Below are 27,178 nucleotides of genomic sequence, written 5' to 3' on the forward strand. Positions count from 1 at the left end.
TTCAAAATCCAAATAATGTATGACCACCAAAATTGAACATAATTTGAATTGAACCTATTAGAATAGTTTAAAATAAGTCATTTTTAAAATAACATAATTGTCCCCTTTGTAACTTAATTTAACATGCACAAACTCAGCACAAGATTGAAAAATTAAAATGGTTAGTCATTACATTTCTTGTTTTGTGGCCTTGGTAAACAGGAGTTCCATGCTCAAGCCAATGCGGCGTTATCTCTTCTCGCTCAGACGCCGGACCAATAATGGCCTGCATCTCTAAGAAATCAGTCATTTCCATGCACAACTCCATCCACTCACCAGTCTGCTCAACTTTTGCTGCTTTCCGTTTTATCTTGTTTAATAGGGTTGTCAAATGTATCTTTGGTTCCTTCAACCCCATGGATTTCAGTATGAATATAAAGTCTCTTCTGAAGCTCAGTTGTTCGGAAGCGTCAACTGCAACTCTTATGGCTTCCATCAGTCCAAATGTTGGCTTTGGGTCATCATACCAGTGATCTGAAAGTACAAACACTATACAATTATGTGTACTGAGTAAATTTTAAATTGTTTCAGACATTCACATGCATCAATTTGAAAAGAGCATTTTTTTGCAGCACTGTCTGCATTTTTTCTAAGTAAAAGACAAAATTGAAAATTTGGCCAGGGGGGCCCCTAGGGGCGAGAGCCCGGTAATTGCCATTTGCACGAATTAAATTAATATTTAATTCATTCCAAATTGCAGTGGAAAATTACACAATATGTAATTATTTAACTAAAAAACAATGATCACACATGAAAAAAAATACTAAATTAATTTATCTTTTCTATTACTGTTGATACAAAATAAAAAAAAACCAAATATGTCCATAAATAAGCAAAAATATCCCTTCAAAACAATTATAATCAATTTGATGATCAGAGAGTTTTAACTAAAGGCATTAAAATGTTGATGTTGTGTCTGAATTAGGCCTACTAACATTAACTTTTAACGCGTAGAGAAAGTAGAGAAAATTCCGCCCTCTTATGTTCAAAATTATAACAACATTGATTTAGGTAGCCTATTTATGGTTTTCTTTCCTACTTGTTTCAAAACTATCAATATGACTAGTGAAATAAAAATTATTGCTATATGCGGATTATCTTTTACTATTGGAGTTGTTTTAACATCTATCCATCGTGATTTTACAAACAATACAGTTCTACAAGAAAATAGACGAGGACCTGTAGTAAGCACATCGTATTTTGGATCGCACGGGTAATGTAGTTTTTGTAATTTCTATTATAACTCTGAAAAGTACACACGCTAGATGTTTTAGTTAGAAAGGTTGACATTTCGAACCCCAGCTTGAATTCTTAAACAAAATATTTTATTCTTTATTCATCCATTTAATGAAAGACATACAGTATAGTAGGCTAATGTAGACGTCAAAACTGATAGTTTTTACATTTAATGGCGTGACGTTTGCACATTAGTGGATTAAAGATTTGCACATTTGAGGGAGCCATATTTGCAAACTGTTTGCATAGATGTGACTTTTTGCACACAACACCGCTTAACAACTCTTGTAAACGTTTCATTGAACGTGTTTTGAATGTTCAAAATAACGATCAAATGTAAAAAAATTACTACGACGCTCTTTTATAGGGCACCCGATACACATGCATGGCAACCTGCACGTACTCATATCATATCGTACGTATCATCATTTGCTGATGATACAACAATATTTATCGACTCTATTCAATCCCTTGACCAGGCGCTTGATATCCTTGACAATTTTGCCTGCATCTCAGGACTAAAAATCAATGCCCAAAAAAGCGACGTTCTTTGGATAGGCTCACTCGCGTTCTGCTCTGAAGAAACAGAACGAATAAAATGGAAATTACACCCTGATAATTATATTAACATTTTAGGCCTAGTATTCAACCCGAACGTTCCTATCGAAAAAATCAAAATAAACTGGGAAAATAAAATGCAACATATAGAAAAGTTAATCAGAGCATGGAAAGGTAGACACCTATCGATGATTGGCAGGAATATTATAGTAAAAACGTTATTGGCTTCAAAATTAACATACCTTGCTTCTACAGTTATTCTACAGAACGAAATCGTAAAACAATTAAACACAACCTTTTTTAACTTCATATGGAATAGAGCCGAATGTGTTAAAAGAGGAGTAATTACGTCAACATTTAACCGTGGCGAACTGAACATATTTCACCTTCCCTCTTTTTTAACATCTATTACCCTATCATGGATTAAGAAATTAGCCGACAACAAACAATCAATGTGGAAAAATGTTGCCCTATACTTCCTAGATAAAATAGGCCTAGGCTTAAATATATTTAAATGCAAATGCTCAATAAAACAAATTAACAAAGAGTGTATAAAAAAAATCAATTATCTTCCAGCTTTTTACTCACGACTGATCGTTGACTAGTTCAACACAATAATGATCATATTAACCACAACGTCATAGAGCCAATAAATGAAATTATATGGAATAATGCTAATATAACACACTACGGTAAAACGCTTTACGATCATGAATTTATCAAAGCCGGAATCTTAACGCTTCGGGACATTTACAACGTTGATGACCTTAATTTCCTCAAAACAAATGTTAGAACAAATCAACCACCAAATCAACACTAATTACACTTTTTTCAATTCATAGTTGTATCCCAGCTGACTGAAAAAACGCCTTATCTTGGGACAAACTATTTGATCCTGTAATCCTTTTTAATAATGTCTGTATTGACAAATGTACTCCAAAAATTGTTAGAGAACATATTCTTTCAAAAATGTATTCATTACCAAAATGTCATAATTATTGGGAACGGACTTTTGATAATTATAATTTTAATTGGGAAAAAATATGGTAACGAATAACAGACTCTTCCAATGAAGCTCAGTTAAATGTACTGTCATAGAAAATATTACACAACGTATACCCAACAAATAATTATCTGTTTAAAATAGGTAAATCAAACAGCAAAATGTGTAACAGCTGCAACAAAATCAGTGATATTAACCACATGTTTTACTTCTGCAAACAGGTATTTCCGATATGATCTAATCATCCGTTCATACCTGCAGATAGACATTACGATCTCAAACTTTCACGTAATTTTTGGTTTTGAATGTCTGAATAAAGTTATTATTATTATTATCTATTGCCAAAAACCAGTTACAAACATACAAAAACACAGAAACTAAGGGAGTAGGCAGGAACCTAAAAGTGAACCTAATCACTATAACAAGAGTTCAGGTTCCATACTCCCAAAGTAACAACAAAGATATATAATAAACTTTATATTACAAAAAGACGAATCAACATTGTCAATATAAAACAAAAGGATAAAATACTTAAAATCGATTCAACAAAGTCAATATAATACATGTGATTTAAGTGAATTTAAAAATGTTGGAAAACTGTCTAAAATTAAAGAATTTTTAATAATTTCCGGTAACTCTTCCCATAACCTAGGGAATATGTTAATAACGGAATGATGAAGACAATTGGTTCGAGCATAGTGATGAATGAACTTGAGTGTATCAAGGTGTCGACCATTAACAACTATAGATTGACGAACACTACTACAATCAACCGTTCCAATAAGTGATTTACAAACAAAGGATAACAGAAGATAATTTCTTCGATTAGATAGTGTAGGCCAATTTAGCTTAGTGAGACATTCCTCGTATTCCATTTCACCTCTTCTTTGTTTAAGGACAAGCCTAGTAGCCCTTCGCTGGACTGCCTCGATACGTTCCGTAAGTTTTTTGGTTCGAGGCAACCACGCAGGGACACCATATTCAAGGATGGGGACAATGAGAGCTTTATAGAGCGAGAAAATAGCTGAAGGGGATGATCCTCCTCCTCCTGACACTAAATTATGTATCTCTAAATTTTATATATGGTAATAATAACGATATCTCTCAGATTGTATACTTTGAACTAAGAATACGCAAATATTTTTATATTAATATATATATATATATATATTACACCCTTAACTCTAATATGAAAGCAATACCAAAACGGTCTAATTAAAGATAAAAACGCATTTTAATTTGTATTTATTTTCAAGCAAAGCAAGAATTAAAAAGAGAAAACAATTTTTGTTAATTGATAATGTATGTATAAAAAAACATATAAGTATAGTTAATGTATAAGATTATAAAAGAAAGGAAATGTATTAATTATGACATGTATAAAAATTAATTAAAGATAAAAACGCATCTTATTTGTATTTATGATGTTATTTATTATGTTAATTGATAACGCAGGTATAAAGAAAGGTATATAAGATTATAAAAGAAAGAAAATGCATTAACGTTAACATGTATAAAAATTAATTAAAGATAAAAACGCATTTTAAGTTGTATTTGTTTTCAAGCAAAAGTAAGAATTAAAAAGATAAAAATTGTTAAAAAGAGAAAAATATTTTGTTAATTGATAATGTAGCCTCTGTACCAAGAATATAAGTATAATTAATATATAAGATTATAAAAGAAATGAAATGCATTGATGATGACATGTATAAAAAATAGAAAATAACCATGGTGAATAATACAGATTGCATATCTTATCAATCAATATTATCAATTGCATAAATATATATTACTGTTTTTATATGATGTTTGTTTGAAATAAAAATGGGATGATCCCACATAAAAGAAAAAAAAAACCTGCACGTACTAAGAGTGAGGTTTTTCGAATATTTTCCGCGGACATAACATCTGATGGCCGTTGTAAAGATACAGGATAATTCTTTGTAATCTAAAAATATCAATACGAGCCTACTAAAGTGAATATGTCAATACTGATGTATTCTTCTGAATGGTGGAACATGTCCAAAAGATAAGAAGCAACAGAAATGTATTCTGTACGATTAATACTTAAAATTGTATGGAGCACCCACTTACAAATGAGGAAGTACTGACAACTAGAGCCACCACTGAAATATTAATTCAGAAAAAAAAAACCACAGAAAGAAATAGATTCAAATGGGCCACTCCCTTCCTGTTAACTGGACAATCAACAAAATTATCCATAGTAAAAAATATTCATAATAATATTATTTTTAATACAGTCAAAAGTAAACTCTAAAGTTTCATATTATTACTTTAATATGGCCAATTTAAATTTAGAATATTTTGACCTTCATTTTTTGTGTTTCAAAGGACAATACATCTTTAAGATGTATTGGAATAATAAAACTACAGCTGCTTACGGATTTGAAATCAACACAAAAAAGGTAGTAGTAGTCAAAATTAGATGATGCGTGCAGACACTAACGACAGTAAAATATTTTGGGTGTTTTGTGGTGTAGATAAAATAAGAAAGTGGACATAAATCGAATGAAAAATACATTGCAGTTGAAAAACATAATTGCTCACACAATTGCTAAACTATTTCATAGCTTTGCGCCAGAATACGAGAAACTTTTTTGTTTATACTTAGTGTTTGGCTTATGTCAACTTAGAATACCTTTTGATCTAGTATTATAATATGTTTGTTTGCGTTCATAGAATCTGTTTCTTTAGTAGGATGGTGTTAAGTTATTCATTATTTTATACATTGTGACTGCTTCGTTGTAATATTTTTTTTCTTCTAAATTAGGCCAATTTAAATCTTTGAGCGCCTGTGAGCTAGAGTCATACCCAGATGTATGTGTAACTATTTTGGCTGCTTTATTTTGGAGTACTTGGAGTTTATATTTGAGGGTTTGGTTACAACGACCCCATACAACATCGCAGTAGTCAAAGATAGGCATGAAGTTGCCTTCCCTCTTCTTCCTTTTTATCCAATTATTTAAATGTTTTATATATTATAATGTTATATTTATGTATTTAGTTTTTAATTTTTGGATAAATAAAGAAAGAAATCTAAAAAAAATGATAAGAAGCAACAGAAATGTGTTCTGTACGATTAATACACACCCACACACAAATAAGTACAAAATTATCCATAGTCAAAAAAATTCAAAATAATATTATTATTATTACAGTCAAAAGTAAACTCTAAAGTTTCATATTCGGTATCGATTTTTTATTTTGAATAATTCATGTTATATTGTGTTATGTTAATGTATTATGCTAACTAATATGTGGATGCCACTGGCAATCATGTAATAAAACACGAGAGGTAGAGTCATGTTTTAGATCAATATTTACTTTGTTTATTATATCGTGTATGTCTTTAGATGTATAATAAAACGCAGTTACTAATAATTACTTATTAACGCAGTTACTAATAATAATAATAAGGACTAATAATGCTTGATTTAAAAACAGCTTTCGATTTTCAATACTGTCAGTCCAATCTACGTTATATTGATTAATGCTGATGATGTTGAGTAATTTGGATTAAATTCAGATTGTTGAAATATATAATTTAGAGTTTATTTGTGGATAAAGTTGGCCAAGAATAATTTTCGATAAAATTGGTAGTACAGAAATTAGCCTGTAATTAGATGGTTCAATTCGGTCGCCATTTTAAAAACTTGGGCATATTCGTGCATTTTCCATTTACTTGGAAAGTCCCTGGTTCTTAGAGATAAATTAATTAAAAATGTAATGGGTTGTACGATTGAGTTGATTGCCAATTTGATTAGTTTAGCAGGAATTGCATAAGTTCCTATAGCCTTTTTGTCAAATTCTTCGTCAACAAATGTGAAATTTATTTTGTCTACACCTTGATTTGGGTATTCATAATTTACATGGTAATTTTCAAATTGAGGAATTTGTTTAGCTAGGTTAGATCCTATGTTTGCAAAAAATTAATTTAAAGTATTGGCTATCTTGTAGCCTTCAAGGCCATTTAATGTTGTTATACTACTTATAACACTTTTTTTATTCTTAGATTGTACAATATATTTTTTGTATTTAATTGTTCAGAGAAATAATATTTTTTTGATTTCCTGATCTCGTAATTTACTTTGTTTTTTAATTCACTGTATTCGTTCCATAGGACAATTTTCTTTATTCGCTCGCTTGTTTTCATTAAGTCGCGTTTTCGCATTTGTAATAATTATTACATTACGGACCCGTTTTTTTTTATAAAGGTGCATATTCATCTACAATTTATAAAAACTTGTCTTTCAAAAAAGAGAGCATCATTCAGATGTGTATATGAAGTTATTCCATGCCAATATACATACGCGACTTAATGGCTGTTGGCCTTTTTCATCATCAAGGTTATTATAATTTCTTTTTGTTTTATATTTATGGTTATGTTTTGCTTTTTTTTCTTTACCAACGACAGCGTAAATAGCTGAATGATCACTAATTCCTGTGTTAAGTACACCCGAAGAAGAAATTCTGTTTGGAAAGGATGTATAAAATGAACAATCAGAGTTTTAGTTTGTTTTGTTATTCATTGTTTGTTCAGTTATAATTTGTGTTAGAAAATGGTTATTAGTTATACCCAATAATGTTTGTGTATAGCAAGTAGGGTTTTGTGAAAGTGTGTCACAATTGACATCTCTTATTATTATTTCTTTGTTTAGATTTCAAAACAAATTTCAAAAATATCTAAAAGTTGAATTTTTTAGTTTGATGGGCGGTAACATGCTTACAAAGTTCAATTTTCAAAAGCTCCATTTTCATAAAATAATTTCTTAGTTTACAAGTAAAACATCCTCCTCTATTTACAAATTTACTTCCCTATTTCTGTCATTTCTATAAATATCATAGCCATCAATGTGTATTGATTCATCTTCAATTACATTATCTAAACGTGTTTCATTGAGTGCTATGATAGCAATAGAATGGTTGTTGATTAGATACTTAATAATAAGTAATAATAATTCATCAAATTTGCTTGGTAGAGAAACTATATTCAAACCTAGGATACATATATAACATATATTATGTTAATTTTGTTGAGAGTTAATTGTTTCCTTGTTATTTGAATTGATCGTATACGAGGAAACTCAAATATACATATTTTCTCATAGAATAAGTGATTTAAACCAATGTTATAACAACATTACCAAACGCTAAAGGCTAAAAATATGCTCCAATTAAATTAATTTATTTATTTATTTTTATTTTCAACCGATATCGGACCCAAAAAAATCTTGCTGGACTGCGGAGGAAACATGGCATCCACGGTGGAGTTATTTAGGGAGACATATCCTGATGGCAAAGAGTTCATTATACATTCTTTTGAAATCGATAAACGCCTTGCACCATATTTCAGTCCATACGAAAAACACTATCTGCATTGTCCCGTTGGGGTAGCTTCAGAAGACGGTGAGTGATTTATCATCACCTTAAAATATATTTTACCCTTATTCACCCGTATGGTTATTTCATCAACATGCTACATAATCACATTTTACACTATTGTTTTCCTCTACTGTACAGTACTTACAATTACAGTAAAATGTTTTACTACAGTATTACAAATTTAGAAGAAAATTACTAAATTTGTCTGTTTACAGTAATACCGATTACTACGGTAAATACAGGAGATTGTTAATATTTAAAATTTGGAAGAAAATATGACACGTCTGGGGAGTAAAGGAGTATCACAAGTACCGTAATTGTACGGGGAATGTGTACTACATTTGAAACCCGTTACGAAGGGGTTGTTGTGGATTGGGAGTAATGGGATATCAACATTTCCAGTGGAAAGGATTTACTACTACTGGAGTTGAGTGGGGTGGGGATAGGTACATCGGCGGCTCTGTGGAGGGTATTCTTCTAGTGCATTTATAACGCAGAACATACACCTAATGCGAAAAACGGACGTTCTACAATACGTACGAGAAATTCGCAATACAATTTGCGAGTGACGCGAAACAAAATGTCTAAATCATTAACACTAAAATGGCCTAAATAGTCTTTCCAATTTGATTAGAAACTGATTTTGAGCATTTTGACACGACTTTACAACAGTATTATCACAAGATAAATGTGGTTGAACCTTTACAGAGTTATGAGACAACAACTAAACAGCACTTTCTACTCAAATGAAATTCAGTTTTATAGAAAATATTATTGAAATCAAGAAAGCTGGTTTTGTAAAAGCACAATCTAAAATACATTAGCAAATGCAATATCTGGTATCACAATCCGATTAAAGACATAATAAAGACATAAAGACATTCACTAGATTTCATTATAAATCATGCGTATAATCTATACACAAAGAAATAAAATTGAACAAACAATACGGATATTAAATTCAAAAATCTTATTTCGTTTCGTTTCCCAAGGTGAGCCTCGATCTCGGTACTTTGAATGAGACGCGAGCACAGACCACCGAGCCATACACAACTTACTAAAAGCTGAAGAAAGATTCCTCCATGTGTCTTCCTATGCAGTAACCACTTTGGTGCAGATAGATTATAACATACATTTATTTGGTCAAATAAATTATTTTCTGTACACTAACATTTCGAAATAAATAACGCTCAGTCAACTGCTCTCACAGCATTTATTTGGTCAAATAAAATCATAAATTCTTTTTTGTACACTATTATATTTAAAAATAAATAAAACTTAATACAACTATGTTCACACAATTTGTCTTTTTTTTGTAGTAGATATGTATTCTTTGGTTGATATTGTTTTGGTCTTTTTAGCAGTGGATAGGAAATACTCTTCAACCCACAGACTGAAGAACTAATTGACAGCGATGAAGAGGAAGCACTATAATTATTAATTTATTTTGTTTTGGTGATAGTTACTGTAAGTTATTATCAGCATTATCTTGACCTCGTATTTGGTGGTCAAGACTTGGTTTAGGGTCATTGTCAAATTTAGTTTGACCCATTTATTCTGTGCGTTTTGACACCATGTACGCCTCAATAAGTCAAAGTTAATGTTTGGGGATTTTTTATTAATTTAAAAAAAAACAATCACTATAATAGCATGTTCATGATAGAATAAATACTTTTGACCTTTGACCTTATTTTTTAAGTTGTTTGTTTTTGTTCCAAGTTTTCTTCCTTTTTTTTTTCCTGCATATTTTAACATCAATATACCATTATATGTTGCTGAAATATCAATCATATGCCATTTTATGTAGAAAATTTGACTTTTTGACCTTTGACCTCATTTTTAGTGGTCAAGATTTGATCCAAAGACATGACTTCTATTTTAAGTGATATTCCTTTTGGAATTCTGCACATTTTGACACCAATTTTACTTAGATACCATATTCTGGTGACGAAATATGATTCATACAAGAATTATAGCTATTTGGTAAACGGTCAATGAACTTTGACCTCCGATAAAAAATTTTCCCCAGCCCCTATCTCCCCTTCTTTTTTTTTGGTAGTTGTCCATACCCATACCTACCAAAATCAGTTGAAATTTGCTTCTTTTAAATTTTTTCACAGATAAACCTTTAGTTAGGGATACTAATGCTATAAACAGATGAGTCACCTCATTCAAGTGGCGGGAAAATGGTCATGAAGTGTATAATGTTTCAGTATGGGTCAGTTCATAAATGGACAAAGGATTTTGTCAAGTGATTTACATTTTTAATAGTTGCTTTTTTTGTAGATATATGTGTATGACTCTAATTTCAGTAAGAGCTCTGTAAACTACGAAATAATATTATGGTAAATGTATATACCATCGGTTAAAACTATCATAGTACCCAACTGGGAATGGATGACACTTACTAGTGCCTAGCCCAAAGTGAAGGTTTTCATTTCCTCCCTACTGGTTACTAGGTAAGCATCTATATTTTTATCTCTCTTAATTTTAGAATTGTTTTGCTTTTAATAATCATGTTAATTGTTTTACTATAGTTAATTAGCTGATTATTTGTTTGATTGTTATACTAGACACAACGCAATAGTTAAATTAGACTGTCGTTAATGATACGATTGATCGATTAGTGATATGTTATTATAAATAGTAACACTGTTTTTGTTATATCTCCTTCCGACTGGTTACTATCTTCAATAAAAGAATTTCCAAATCATTAACTGTCTTTGTGGATGATTTTATTGTGTTTGCGCCAGTGCTGCAGCTCCGGAAAATACTACGCGATACAGCTACGACGCTAGTAGTTCGAACCTGTTACATTTGGTGCCGCCAGGAAGGGATCACTCTCAAGATGCTGATTAGTCTTTTTTTAAGTGTTAACCAAAAGTTATTTACTATATAAGTTTGATATTACAATTGCTATACTAGTTGACATTGATAACGTTTGATAAGTAGTATTGTACTTGTATAGCATATTGTTTAAAGAAGACTACGTGATCTGTTTTTCTTTTTGTAAATATTTTTTAAACAAATTGACATCACTGTCAGTGATTGAGCTTTTTGTGTTGTTACTATATACTATATAGTCTGTCGGTAGCCTTTGTCATTTTATTAATGCTTGGTTATTGTCGACATTCCAAGGTACAAGAATTGAGGTCAATATTAAATGTTACTGTACACACTTTTTTTTAATAACATATTTTAACTTATATGCATTTAACTCTATTACTTTTGTTTCAGTACTATTCACCTGGGGAGATTGTCCTTTTGAACACTATATATCTTCTAATATTTATAAACTATTACTGTGTTTATAATTATTTCCTTTCAATTACGAAAATTATTAATTGTGTATATTAATTCGTGTTCGTATTTGAATATCAATTAAAATTATCATTAATTAAACTTACAATTTTTTGTTACACTCTGAAATATTGTTATAATGGACAGTGCTCCAAATACACCACAGAGGGGCCGACGTCATGGTAGGGGGATGATTAGGCGCCCGCAATAAGCACCTATAATGATGCCACTAACAATAGAGGTGGGATCCTTTAACCCAGTTGTGCCCGTTACCCCAGTAGAACAAAGGGTGAGAAATAAAACAACCTGCAATATTTCGGAGTGAACACACTGACAAATTGTCCTTTAACGATTGGGAGGATCAGACGCGATTTTACTTAAAGAAGAAAGGGATTCATAGAAGTGAGCCATCAGATGAGATTCTGACCTTCCTATTAGGCAAAGCCAAAGCAATCGTAAAAGTTGGGCTCAGATCAAAAACTCTCAGCGAAGCGAATGATCCTGATGTATTGTTTGATATACTCCGACAGAACTTTAGCGAAGATGTTTTCTCAGATACTCCTTTAGCTGAATTTTATGGATGTCGACCCTATGTGGGTGAATAAGCGTTAGATTTTTGGGCCAGGCTAAACAGGTCCTAAGGCGGAATGGAGGTAGCATGGTTGATGAAGAAATGGAGCTTATCAGTCAGTTCATTCGACACTGTCCTGATAAAGATCTTCGCGACCTATTTAGAAAAAAAACAATCCGACGGTGGGTCATTAACGAAGTTCAAGAGCTTATTGAAACGCACCACAGAGAGACGAGGTTGAGCTTTAGGCAAAATAACAACAATACCACCAGGATGGCCCAAACCAAATTGTATGCAAGGTGTGAGGTGATGGCCAACATAACACCCGGTCGCATTGTATGCAAAACAAACTATGTTTTCGCTGCTTCCAAGAAGGGCACCTTGGACGCAACTGCCCAAGTAAAACGAAAAAATCGGAAAACTAATATTAAAGTCCGCGCCCACAGGAGCGAGGTGTGGAGAAATCAGCTAATGCTCCAACGATCCAATTTACTCACAATGTGCCACGCAACTCAGGCCTCTTCTTTACAAACGTTAACGTGTTTGATTCTCACGTAGTTAGCGGTATGCTTGACACTGGCTCGTCTGGGTGTACTATTAGTGACCTTGCAGTTAGTTCACTAAAACAGAAGAAACTAATAAGTTAGAAAATTGCGAGGCAGTAGATGTTACAATCATTGGATGTGGAGGATCCAAAACAAAATGTAAATATATGTACAATTTGAAATTAACCATTTATAAATTTAACTTTAATGTTCCCGTTTTAGTTTTATGTACGAAGTGGGTCAATGCAAGAACAACGAAAGACGCCCATCCCCTGCCAAACAGCACTCGGATGTAATTCATTGTTCTCCACAATGGATATATACGTCCCAGTTTTTTTGGACGACAGGAAGTACCCTGCCTTCAGCACTCCAATGGGACTATATGAGTACAACAGACTACCTCAAGGACTTTGTAATTCACCTGCTGATTTCATGCGAATCATGACGGGGATCCTTTAAGCCTTTTAGTATATTTAGATGATCTTCTTGTATTTGCACCAAATGATGAAATGACTCTGGAAAGGCTTCAGTATTCTAACGAATAACAAATAGTAGTCTGAAATTAGCACCTAATAAGTGCCACCTTCTACGTCGCAACGTCAAATTAATAGGACATGATAAAGTGTAACCAATAGTCAACGATAGTATGGCTGCCCTGATGGCATCAGATGGAATGACCCCTTGTCGTAAGAAGATTTGATCCTTTCTTGGAATGGTAGTGTATTATCAGCACTTCTTCAAGGATTGCTCAGCTATTGCAAAACCTTTATTTAATCTTACATCCGGTACTATGCCTTGCAAGCGGGGGGAAACAAAGACATCAAATTTGCAAACTTCAACCGTGTGATTGGACCGCTGCTTGTAAGGGTGCCTTTGAAAAAATAAAACAAGCCCTTTCTCAGGATATAACTCACCCTGACTGTAACCGTCCGTTCATTTTATCAATAGATGCTTCCACCGCTGGATTGGGAGCTGTTTTATCTCGGGCTCCTGCAGATGGCAGCAAGCCAAGTCACTCTAAAAAAGCCAGATGAAGTACCTAGATCATAAACTGGATGTTTTAGCACTAGAGTGAAAAGTTTAGCCACTGGCTAAAGAATAATCGATTTACTGTCTGAACTGACAATAACCCGCTTACGTACATACTAACGAAAAATGATATAAGATGGCAACCAAATGCACCCGCACCACATCAAATAGATGTTGGATGGCAGCAGAATGTAAGGAGGTCAGAATGTCGATGCTATTTGTGTAACGAAGTAGGTCACATGAAACGAGATTGTCCAAATCCAAGTAACTCTACCAACAACCACACTCCCAAGAATTCTTTAAACGAGGTGGGCCCCACATCATGAGTCAAACGATGGGCTGCTCAACAGAAGGCTCTTTCTTAACTAAAGCCGTAGGCAAATGTCCAGAAATCAATGTTTGAGTATATAATGTTAACCTTCGTTGTTTGATTGACACATGTGCACAAGTTTCAACTGTAACAGAGAGTTTCTACAAGGCACACTTGCACACATAAGACATATCATCACACTTAAGAATTTCCAGTGCACAGGGTCTGGAGATTCCGTATGTTGGATATGTTGAGGTACCATTACAGGTCATGGGTCACCAATTTGATAATATGGATTCCTGGTATTAAAAGACGTAATAGGCTCTCCAATTGTCGAAAGGAAAAGACAGTACCAGGTGTTTTAGATTCAAATGTTTTGAGAGATATACATAGGTCAGATAAAGAAAGACATCTTGTTCACGCATTGGCACTATATGAAGGTGTTGCTGCATCCGTACCACCTCCTGATGTCACCAGACTTGTTCGTGTCGCTGGATTTAAGCCGATGTTAATACCAGCTAGGTCGCTGAAAACTGTCACCTGTACAACTACAACATCGAAAGCAGGCATGGTATATCTATTTACAACCTATGAAGCAGTCGCAAAAATGTCTAGTGTAACACCAGAACCAGAAGGGAAGGGATGTGCGTTAGCAGTTATACCAGTCCAAGTGAGGTCCAAAAAATGGTGTGTTGAGGGTAAAAACCTATGCATTTCTGACTGAAAAGATTAGGCATTAGAGGAACTAAGATTCCTGTGGGAACCATCACGTCCAGGGAGGCATTGAAAACTGAAGTAATTAAGGACTTGAACATTAGTAGCCTAGAAGGGGGTAGGGAAGTCATAGTAGCTGCCTCATACGTAAGAGAGAGAGAGTCTACCAGTTGATAGAGTACATATTCCAGTCCAAAATGACGTGAACCAGTGGCCACACCTCAAATGTGTAAAGATGGCGAATTAAATGCAGATGTTGAATTACTTTTTGGTATGGTGCCTAAACCCCACTTAAGATTAAGACCGGAGCTGTGGGTACGCCGCATGCGGCTAGGACCAGTTTAGGCTGGGTCATGTGGAACCTGGTAAAAAAAAACCATCGTACCTTAAGAAATTTTCTAAATCTGCTCATCACCCTGTGTCTATTGGAGAGCGAACTACTGAGAATCGTTCATAAATCAACGGAGATAGACTTTCCTGAAAAGGGGCTAGATAGTAAACTACATCACTCGGTAGATGATAAGTTATTCCTAAAACGAATGTCAGAAACTATATGTAAAGAAGACGATGATATTCACTATACCATTGGTTTACCATTTCGTCACAGTGATGCTGTACTACGCAATAATGGGCATATGGCCGAAAAACGTCTTCAACTTCTCAGAAGTAAACTAAAAAACGAACCAGAAAAGTTTAGAATGAAAGGGCACCTATTTGGAGCGGCATCGTCCCCTGCATGTGTCAATTCAGCGCTGAAGCAAACTGCAGAAGATGGCAAAAATAGCATTCTGAAGCTGTCAAGACGATAAAGAATAACTTCTATGTCGACGACGTGTCAGAAGCACCAATGAAGCTATTCACTTGATAAAGGATGTAACCGACCTGTCTGCTAAGGGCGGATTTAAGTTTGACAAAATGGTCAAGCAGTGACAAACAAGTCATCGAATCTATTCCAAAGGAACGTAGATCAAAGGAACTTCAAAGTTTAAATTTTAAGAAAAATGGGTTACCACTCGAAAGGGCCTTGGGCGTAAATTGGAGTCCAGAAGGAGACATTCTTTGTTTTAGCCCGCTTGTCAGAGAGCATCCACTGACAAAAGGGGGATTGCTGGCAACTCTAAGCTCAGTATTCGATCCGATGGGCCCTAGCTATTCTTCCGGCGAAGCTTGTACTACAATAATCCATAAAAAGAGTGAAAGGATGGGATGACCCGATACCAGACGACTTGCTGAAGCGATGGAAGCAGTGGTTGGACAACCTATCATGGAGTTATCAAAATACCAAGATGACTTGGCATCGGCTATGGTGACGAGTATATCAATTACACATCTTTACAGATGCAAGTGCAAGTGGATATGGAGTGGTTGCATATGTTAGGACAGAAGTGGATAATGTGAGATGCAACATACTTTATAGCATTCCTCGACTAGAGTTCACTGCCGCTATGCTAGCTGTAAAAAGCGTTGATATAATAACAATAGAATTCACTGAAATCAGGGAAGAGTTAAATTAATTATAATTTAACTCTTCCCTGCTGAAATCTTCTATTGGACTGATAGTGTCCTAGTCCTGAACTACATAAAAAAAACAAATAATAATAAAACAAACACGGTTCAGCAAATTCTTAGCAAACATGATCAGCATTATACATAAAGGTTCAAGTCCAAAGTTGGAGGCACGTTGGAGGCAAGCTAAACTCGGCAGAAATCTCAAGGCCTTAACTTAAAGGACAACGAACAAGTAAACAAAGTGGTTAGCGGGCCGGAGTTTCTTTTGGAGGAAATGGATAGCTGGCCTAAGCCGTGTCGTAGCAGCAACATTGATGAGAGTGGAAACAAAATCGGTTTGGACTTTGTATCTGCCGTAGTCTTGATGAACCAAGAATTCCAAAAATGTTTAATGATTGAGAGTATGGGAGTGAATTTCCAACCAAATGCAGAAATTGTAAATGTGGAAAATGCCCTTTGGGGTCGAGCAATTATACATTAAAAGAAGAAATTAAAGGAAGAAAGAAAGAGTTCGGAGATGATACAGGAGAGACTGATATGACATATGAAGGTGGCAGATGGATTGCTCACTACCCGTGGATAAGAAATCCGAACGAGCTCCCAGACAACAAAGCCATTGTAGCTGCACAAATTGAAATCATTGGAAGACGGACGCAGAAAAGACCCAACAAATAAAGAGGCTTATAAAGAGCAGATGCAAGATATGCTAAAGAGAAAGGTTGCACGGAAAAATGTTGCTGAGAAGGTTATGGGGACTGAAAATAGATTGGGATACGCCCATAAAAGAGCCTGAAAGACAAGACTGATTGGCACTGTTCCAAGAACTGGAATTATGTAAGAACCTACAAATCCCTAGGTGCGTAAAACCAGGGAAGAGTTAAATTACTAATTTAACTCTTCCCTGGTAAAACCCATTGGAGCGAGTGACGAAATCGATCCAGTATTGTATAATGTCTTCGGACGCATCAGAGAAAGCTATGGGTACGGCTTATGTCCGATACCAAATGCAAGAAGACCGATACATGTCCAGATTGATAGCGGTCAAGAGCAGGCTAGCACCCATAGACATTGCTAGTATAGTGAGATTGGAACTAGGCGCAGCTGTTTTGAGAGCCAAACTTGCATTTGAAGAAATGAATATAAGGTTTAAGAGAATATTTTACATTGTGGACAGTGAAATTGTTAGAACCATGATCCAGAAACATAGTTATGGATTTAATCAAGTTTGGCCAGAAGGCCCCGATTTCCTTAAATTACCTGTAGAAGAATGAAAGAGTTAAAGTGGTGATGACTGCAGATGTAGAGGAAGTTCAAAAGTGTTGTATCAAAACGGAAAGGTTTAAAAGTTTAGTGAGTTACAGTGATGGTCATAAGAGTTCTCAAGAAGAAGAGCTTCAAATCAGCTAATTAGATTTGACGCCCAATGAGACTAGTGATGATGAAACATTCTGGGTCAGAGAACTACAAAGACCACTTATTAAACTTATGGAGGAGAAACCAAACGACTTAATTAAGAACTATGGCAGTTTAGGTCCAATGTTGCGACAAGACGGACTGATAATAGTGGGTGACAGGATTAAGGAGCATGTGTATTTTAGCTACAACCACGAAGAAGTCCCATGCGTTCACCAAGTTGGTTGTTCAAACAATGTGCAGAGACGGTGGCTAGAAAGCTGGTAGAGGAATTCGTGCTACGATACGGAGTACCTAAACAAACACACTCCGACCAGGATAGGAACTTTGAGTCGGCTGTTATTGCAGAGATGTGCAAATTACTTGGCACCCACAAAACCAGAACAACACCTTATAATCCAAAGTCTGATGAATTAATCGAACGCTTTCATCGGACACTAGTGGATGTGGTAGCAATCATGATGCAGACACATTCCGATCAGAGTCGGCGGGACGAGGTTTTGCCGTATGCGACGTTTGCGTACCGAACAACCCCACATGAGTCTACGGGAAAACCCCTGTTCATGATGATGTTTGGTAGAGAGGCTGTTGTACCCGTAGATCTACTTGTTGAACCGGCTGAAGCCGTAGCAGTGGACGAGACGGACGATCTGAGACGGCAACTGCAGCTAGCTGCTGTACGTGCGCGAGAGGCATTGAAGAAGAGCGCTCGGAGGCAGAAGCGGTTATATCACCGATTGACAGGTGGACCTTCCTTGAACGAGGGCAGTTTTGTACTCATGTACGACAAAACCGAGAGAAAAGGAGTCTCTCCAAAACTGGAGAGTCGTTGGCGTGGTCCTTTCCTGATCTGCAAAAAGATGTCGGAAGTAACGTACCGGACCCGGCTAAGTCCCAAAGGGAAGTACCGGGTAGTTCACTTCGACCTCCTCAAGATCTATGAGGGAAAAGTTACAGGAACGTGCTGGGCTACACCGGTGGGAGAAAATGTCCATACAGAACCAGATTCAAGTGCAAATACAGGGCACACATCTATTATCCCTGAGCTACCAGACTCGTCAGAACCCGAACCAGATAAATCATCATATCCGAAAAGGCGACACAGGAACCGTCCTGCACGGATTAGTACGGGGTGACGAAACTGCCGTTGGACCGGATAGTTATTTTTTTTACAATTATTTTTCTATTTCCAGATTGAAAACATGTAAGAATACAAAGAGTTCATGTCCGAGTTTCCTTCTGTGACGGCGCTACGTAGGCACCGAGAAACAAAACACCCCAGGGATTTTGTTTGCAAATTTTGCGGTGGAAGATTTAGGGAAAAGTCTGCTCTAAACCGGCACGAAACTAGAAACCACCTGTATACTCATTCCTGTGGATTGCGGGGGCGACAAGGCCCGGCCAAAGAGGACGAGTTACGTGCCGCATTGCCGGAAATTGAACTGTCGTCAGGTTCGCAGTCCTTGTTAGACGAGATGGTGAAGGGAGAAGACCCGGTGCCGAAGAAAGTCCGTCGAGTCTCAAAAGGAAAGCCCGCTTTTGTCCCCGATGAGACCCGAGAGCCCCTGACATCGGATGTTACCGGTTTCTTGGAGGAGGGTTGCGGACCGGGTTGCTAAAGTAATCAAGAAGAAGAAACTCACACATTACCGAGATGGAAGTGTCAGCCAAGTGGAGGAAGTGACAGAAGAATACTTGTTGGATTAGCTAGTTGTTTTATTTCTCTTAATCCCTTAAGGAATGCGGCAGAGGCATAGTACTATGATTAGGAGACGGATCATACATTCGATGATTCTAGTAATTATACTAAGTTTAGAATGATTATGAAATATTGGTGTTTAAAAGTATTTGTTAGTAGATTGTTAACCTAATATAGAGATATTTAATATTGAATCAGAACCTAGTATTGAGTATATTCGGCTGTAATGCAACACAGAAGACTCTAGTACGCTATGCGCTTAACCTATTCTCAAGAGAGAAGGGTAAGAAGATTTTGGTACGAGGTCACACATAGATGGAGTTCGATAGCGTACATGGTACAATAGAGCGCAAACACGGTTCTATCTACTGCCCAGCCGACTAAGTAGAGATAATGTGACAGGCTCGTTCTAATCCAACTCTAAACAGTGTAAAGTTTCTCAACTTCAACTTCTTCAAAGACAATGACCCCTTACGTCTGGACATCAATATGACCAGGTTGCAAGGTCGGGGATCCGTAACTGATCTGAGGTGTATAAAGTATACAGACGCTGTCCAGTGATGCAAAGTGATCCTCTACATGCTATCGGGGACCCAATACTTTACAGAGAACGTAGAAAGACAACGCCTCGCCAAGCATGGTACTACATTAGATTGAAAGCAATAGTGGGCAACCTACGTATCAAAGACGGCACATGATGGTGATGATATAATTACTATTTAGGTAATGCAGTATTGATTTAGTAATGTTAAAATTAATGAGATGAAATTTGCACCTATGTGTATAACCTTAAACTTATATAACATTGTATTATAAGAGATTTCTTACATTTTTGAAGTAGCACGTGCATTTTTTTAAATTATTCCAAATTTTAATACAGTTACAGCCAAAAACTGTAATGCCAAGTAGATAGAAAGTGCCACAAAGTTGGAAGAATATACCTCATAGTAACACATAAAAACATCTTAAATGAAAAACCATTTCATTATAAAAACAGTGATAATAATAGCACCTTATAGTAGTAATGATAATAATTGTGGTGATAATAATAATTTATAGTAATAGTAATAATTTTTACCAGGAATGTATTTTTAATCGTGTTATTCATTGTACTGAAAATATTGTTTTAACTTGTCTTTTACCCTTTAATTTCTATGTACAGTATTTCATTCTCTCTCAACAGCCACTTCAGTTTCAGTTTGCACATAAAAAGGGCCTTCATTCTTAAATTTCTTGAGCTTGATCAAGTATGGTGCGCCAAAATGTGTACTAGTTGTTGGAGAATCCACTAGTGTTTCTATAATTTTATATTTCGCCTCTTTGCCAGATTTGTCATTTTCTGTAGATCTGTTAAGTAAATATTCATTGAAACCTGGTTGTGCATTGAGCAACAATTGACCCCAATTCTGATTTGCAATTGAATTGATAATTGCCAGAGCTGGACAGCGAAGCTCTTGAAAAGGTTGCTGACATATTGTTAGGATGAGGTCAACTGGTGTAGAACAAATCAGGGAAAACCAGTTTTCCAACATCGATAACACATCATCAGTCTGATCTTCAATCTGTCAAAAGCAAACATCAAATTGGCTGTCAAACACTGTCGGTACTGCTGTTAAATGCAAGTGATGTAAAATATACAACATGCACAAAGGTTATAATCAATACCAAAATTATACTGTATAATTCAAGTATTGTCCAATCAAAATTATTCTTTTTCCACATTCTTTTCATTCTATTTGTGACTTCCTAACTTGATATCAATGGGTGCTAGAGCTGGTATTATCTTACAAACGACCGGCATAAACCAGGGGTTGTCTTTGTGATTAGGGATTTTTAGATTGTGTGAAAGTGATTGCCGTTCACGTTGACCTATTTTGAGATGTATGGCAAATCCATATTTGCCTTAGCCAGCTAGTGAACAAGGGAAGCAACATGACGTAATCATGTCAAAGTCAACGTGACAATTTAAAAGTCCCTATTATTATCCATAACCGGGCCAGTATACTGTACCTCTTATATTTATGGCCTGAATAAACTTTTACTGAACATTATTTCAATAAAATTGATTGACGAAAACGGGTCACCTACTCAAAAGTTTTACAGGCCCATCATGGGTTTTACTAGCGTATGGCTAGTGGACCTGTATTATATCAAACAGTGAAAAACACAAGCATTTTATGAATAGTTTTCCAAAGCAATTGTTTATGTAAATATTTGTTTAGAAAGGTAAAGATTAGTAACTGTACCTTTTGCAAGAGAAATGTACATTGCTAGAATAGAAAACTTTAGTTAAAAATAATGTGATTATTATACTCACATTAATGTTAAATATATTAACAAGGCAAATTAATGCTCTTTTCTTTACTTCAGTTGGTGGATGTGTTATCATGTTACAAAGATGTTTCATTGAATCTTTCATGTACTCTCCTTTTATTTAAAAAAAAACACCAAGAAACTCATATTATTTGCATTGTATGCAGTTCTCTCAAATTTAAGTTATTTTGGGTGATGGAAAAATTTGTTGAACTCGCCCCATGTTTCTCTTGGTGTTATCATCATCTGGCTTAGTCAAATGTTATGCGACTAGCGCCTCCATCTGTTTTTTAGGAAGATACTGAGAGGGCTAGTCTCGTTTTATCTTTTTATGGTTTATTAGGAAAGCAATACTGAAATTCCATGGTAGATACATTTTTTCAATTTGATATACTGTAATATACTGTATACATATACAGTATATAGTTTACATCAAATGGATGGTCAAATCCACATTAACTGCAATGAAGGGTCATTTGGTGCACAAATATTTATTCATGATTTTATTACCAATAACTTTGGCATTGACTCTCAAAAGATAAATTAAATCCACAGGACATAATCATCATATTTTAGCTTTTATATTGTGCTTACTGTGTAAACAACACCACTATTAAGACACTATTTAAAAACAGGAAAGCCTTTTACCTTGCTTATTGAGAGCTAACTTTCCTTCTACAGTTGAGGCAATAATACCTATAGTGTCAACGACGACACCTCTCAGAACAGCATCGTCTGTTCCAAGCAGATCAAATGTAGACTTTAAAAAACCACGATGTTTCTCACAAACTTCCTTTGGATCATGACATGCCAAGCTTCCAAAAAACTTGATTAATGCTACAAAAAGACAAATTATTATATTATAAAAAATATTGATTTAAGGTTCCATGCAGATCCTATTGGAGAGTCAAATTACATTGATGAAATATTCAGAGGCTCTAATAGAGTTTGTTTACCTAATTTTGAAGTTTCAGATACTTTTTATTAGAGACACTTTACCTACGATTTTTCAATCTTATTTAAGGTCACAAACTGCATTTTATGTAAAAACCAAATATTACAGTCTTTAAACGAGGAGATTCAAAGCAAGCTACTTAGGTAGTGCATTGTTTTACTCTTTTTATTATAATTAACTATAGAACATACATTTAAGAAAAGGAATGACCTGGTTTAATGTTTGAAAGTTATATATATGCATTATTTTTACAAAATGTCAAAAACTGCTGGTAAGTGTCTTTATTCATATTCCTTAAAAGATTAAAAACATCTGATTTCTGGGCTAGTAATTAATAAATAATAGCTTTCTAAGATTGTATGATTTTATCGGAACTTAACGGACATTTATATTATTAAATGCCTGTATACAATACTATAGACATACCTGGCATGAGAAAATGTACAAGAGGATTTGATTCTGATGCTTCAATCATTTCTTCCATCTTACACACAATTCCATGTTTTTCAAGATAGTCTAGGCCATGCTTTGATGTAGCTAATGAACCTATCATCTCAATACTGTTCATTTGAACAAGAATATCATCTTTCGTAACCTCTGACATCAGTGTTTGGAGAATTCCTGAAACATTTGTATTGTTTAAAGCTTCAGGGTTGGATATTGAAATATTTGTAACCACCTAAAATTATAAAAAAATAAATAAAATGGTTAAATAATGGATGTTTTTATATTGAAAAAAAAATGGATTGAATATATTTTTGTTGTTTCTGTGAAGTTTATTTAAACTTAATTAACAACAAATATTATGGCAAAACAAAATACCATCTAATTTATAAGGAATCTTCTGTTGTATAATGGCGATTAACAGTTTATTTGATAACAGACTAAAAAAGATAATTTTAATATTGACTGCATTTTTGCTAATTTTGTTTGCCATAAATGTCTTAAATCAATCAACAAAAAACATTGACATTACCCAAAATACTGCTGCCAATAATAAATTGATTGTAATTTATTCACACAATTATTAACGTTAAATTTTACAGAAGAAACAGGTCTTAACATAATAAATGCTATCCCTGTATGAGTGGAAAGAGCAGAAAGAGAAAAACATTTATAAAAATCACCTCATATACTCTGTACCGTACAATATCATTCTTTGCCATATTTTCTTTGAACTCTTCCAGCAATGCACCACTAAACAATACCTCAGTGGCAACTGTTGATTTTCCAACTGTGCTTAATATATCACTGGAAATCATTGCCGCAGCAAGGGTGCCATTACCTAGACAGCGTATAACTGCTTGGAGAAGACGGATATCTGTTGTGAGGTTGTTTACTGCATCATGGCAATTTGAATATCTCTTAATCTTAAGACAAACATATAAAATTTATCAATACAGGTATGTTTAAAATAAAGCTCTGTCTACACTATCAACCTAGTTTGACAAAAGTAGGCCTAGTTCTTCTAATTCTTGTCTCTTGACTAACTTCTTCTTGATTATATAAATAATCATGTTTATTTTTTATTTTAAAATTTTTGTTTCAGTAAAATGTTAAAAATTTCATATTGGCCATTTTTTATAAAAAAAAAAATTTTTTTTTTTTAAATAGTCTTTTTTAAAATTAATTTTCAAAACTATTTTAAATGACTAAAAATTTGGATGAATGAACAAATGTTCTGGTGATTCATTTGGTTGCAAGATGTATGAATTTTGAAAAAATATTATAAATTGGTGAATTGAATGAATTGGTATTAACTGAGGAAAAAAATTAAAAAATTAAATTATTAAAATTATCGATTGGTACAGTTACTAGATGTCTAGCCTGTGATAAACGAATGGTTTGGTGTTAAGTCCTTTTATTGGCTTGATATTTTTAATTAAATTAAAAAATATAACAACCTGTGATAAGCAGAGTATCATAATTTCTTCGTCTTGATGGTTTAGTCCAGATTCTATTTCATCTCTAAATTGTGAGTGTATAACTTCAGGTTCTAAACATTCCAACAAACGATTTAATATCTCTTTCAACAGTTTTAATTCTTCCCTAGGAGACAACAAAAAATGTTGGTAAAATAAAAGTACTTTACATAGAACAAAAGGATTTTCAAATGAATTTCAGAAAACGTATTGTTTGAAATCTAAATTAAGTGTTTTTAGTCCTTTTTTTCAATAAAGGTGCGTCGTACTTGTTTATCATTGCCAGAGTTATTCAATTGAATGCATATCAATGTTCATGTTTCAGTAAATTTTAAAATTTCTAATTTAATAATTCTACAGTTTCAATTCAATTAGACTGTATTTTGTCTGTGAAGACTATATTTATTTATTCTGTCTTTATACTGAATGACACTTTCAGTGCTAAAGCATTGATTTCCAAAGTGGTTCAGTAGAGAAACATTAACAAAAAATAAAAAATAAAAAGACAACTAACAAAGTAATTTACATTAGTACACACACATTTACACGTTATGTTTTTGTATGATATAATAAACGACTCTACTCTCCAAGGTATTTAAACCATAATCTACCTACACCTTTTCTCTTCTAATTTGTTTGTTTTCTTCTTCTTTTCCAATGACTTTTATTTAAAACAAGTTACACATACAGCAAAGAGGGAAGTATAACTATGATCATTCATAGTAGAATGCCAGTTTGTTGCAGAATTATTCATACACATAATTACTCTCCGAGTGATGTGAATATCATGTCGCCTGCACGACATTTGTTTAGTATGAAAAAAAAACTGGCAAGACCATGTACTGCAATGTATTTTCAGGTTAAAGAAGAATGTAAATGAAAACATGGAAACATATCCAGTCTACGAGACAGGACTAATTGAAGAGTGTAATCCACTTCCATGTGTTGAAAATCACATATCCAAATTTAAACTCTAGTTTTTGTTAGCAAATCTGTCGTTTTCAAAAAAATATTTATCTTTTATGACTGATTTAAGAACAGTACAGGTACTACTGTCCTGAGTCTGAGTATCACATACAATACATCATGCCAACACTTCCGTTTTGGCCGGGAGACTCCCGTATTTAATACTTTTTGTCTCCCGGCCAAATATTGTTGTGCTCCCGTTTTTCTACACTTTTTCCCGTATTACAAAGATAGCTGAATTTTGATGTAGGCCCTATACGTTTTCTGCATTAAAAATATTTAAAAAAATTATACACAAGCAAATTTACGATATTTAACTTATTTAAGCCATGTTCCATGTATGTATTGTACGACCATCTGCGGTCATAAATTTCAGCATCAAACAAAGAACAGCTAGTGACTATGCTAACCGTGCTAACCCAAAACTGACTAGGCCTAGGCCTAGACCAAGCCTCGGTGGCGATGGCTGGTAGGCCTACCTAGCCGGCGGTGCTGGACTACACCACCCATCCATCATCACGCATGATCAAGCTGGATCCAATTGACCTGCCTAGCTAGGCTTACCTGTCAGAAACATGAAGTTTCAAAAAGATACTATTAAGTGGTAAAGTTTTCACGACATCCCGTAGCTCTTTTATTTGTAGACTGTAAACGGCCGTCTTGATTTGGCTTAGGGTTTCTCTGATATCAACAGAATTATTTGACAAATCATTCACAAGTTTAACTATGATAGCCGCCATCTTTTTAACTAACGCCCTCTGTCGTGTGGTGTACACACTAACTTCCAAAAAGGGGCGGAGGTCATACGTACGTAATACAGTACTATTCAGATTCAGATATTCGATGTAGTATAATGATAATTGTTTCTTACCAGAAAAACACAAATAAAACAATACACACAAAATATTTTCATTCATGATCAACTAAAGACTTGTATAAAACCAGCGAGTTCAGCGAAATGAAATAACGCAATTAGTTCATTGAGGTGTAGGCCTAGTTTCCCTGACGAATATGTATCTTTTACGGTTTCAAAATACAGACATAGACCGTATCAACCATGAGCTAGCTCCATGGTAGGTCTACGACATACCCGCGTAGGCCTCCGAAGTTTATCAGCACATGTTTATATAACAAGAACACATACAATAGGCCTCATAAATACACACAAAACGAAAAAAAAAGTGAATAAAAAGCTTAACACGCAAAATCATAATAATCCATACTATGAATTAATTTCTTGTAGATAGCATGACGGTCGTAGCCACCTGGTTGGGGTTTTATTAATATTTCAGGAATATGGACATCAGATGCCCAAAAATGGCACTCTCATGGAACGGTTTTTGGAAGTGTGCAATGTTATGAAATGATCATTTTAGAAATATGGATCCGTGGTGCCCGAAAATGGAACTATACTCAACAAATATTAGATTATATTATTATTAATTAATTATTTATTTATTAAATAATATTTCGGTTCCGCTCGGCCACTCACTCCTTGATCAAAGTGCTAATAAAGTATTGGTTCTACTGTTAAGTGGGATAATAATTAATAGGTGAGTGAAATATAAATTTAGTCTCTCTTTATCGTAAACAAAGTCAAACTACTTGCATTTGGCCCACTGTAAATGGTTGTAGGGTAGCAGCACTTCACAATATCATTTAACAGCATTTGTCACATTTCAAATTCAGACTC

The 27,178-nt window shown here is 34.5% G+C and overlaps 2 protein-coding genes across 4 annotated transcripts in view; one reads left to right on the forward strand and one right to left on the reverse strand.

Annotated features, from left to right (window-relative positions):
• Positions 1-26,225, reverse strand: LOC144837186 (26S proteasome non-ATPase regulatory subunit 5-like). 2 transcript variants are annotated; one of them, XM_078692204.1, is made up of 8 exons: positions 26,050-26,225; positions 24,502-24,646; positions 23,725-23,967; positions 23,024-23,276; positions 22,291-22,479; positions 21,647-21,756; positions 20,472-20,891; positions 1-513 (listed from the first exon to the last, which is right to left on the reverse strand). In XM_078692204.1, the coding sequence occupies exons 1-7, from the start codon at positions 26,223-26,225 to the stop codon at positions 20,496-20,498; spliced, it is 1,512 nt and encodes a 503-aa protein (XP_078548330.1). In that variant the 3' UTR covers positions 1-513; positions 20,472-20,495. The 2 variants fall into 2 exon arrangements, with proteins under 2 accessions (XP_078548330.1, XP_078548329.1); XM_078692203.1 differs by lacking the exon at positions 1-513 and having other exon boundaries at positions 19,318-20,891.
• The window catches only part of LOC144836907 (cyclin-dependent kinase 9-like), a 400,420-nt gene that overhangs the window by 62,855 nt on the left and 310,387 nt on the right, over positions 1-27,178 (forward strand). The window lies entirely within an intron of this gene.

Source organism: Antedon bifida, chromosome 3, assembly GCF_963402885.1.
Source record: "Antedon bifida chromosome 3, ecAntBifi1.1, whole genome shotgun sequence".
NCBI classification, from domain to species: Eukaryota; Metazoa; Echinodermata; class Crinoidea; order Comatulida; family Antedonidae; genus Antedon; species Antedon bifida.

What these genes read in the sequence shown, in the direction of transcription:
- LOC144837186 (XM_078692204.1), bottom strand. Translation starts at nt 26,225, where the DNA reads ATGGCGGCTATCATAGTTAAACTTGTGAATGATTTGTCAAATAATTCT. An exon ending in TACGGTACAGAGTATATGAG is followed by an intron (nt 23,277 to 23,724) that starts GTGATTTTTATA and finishes TTATAATTTTAG; the next exon opens with GTGGTTACAAATATTTCAAT. An exon ending in TGTACATTTTCTCATGCCAG is followed by an intron (nt 22,480 to 23,023) that starts GTATGTCTATAG and finishes GTCTTTTTGTAG; the next exon opens with CATTAATCAAGTTTTTTGGA.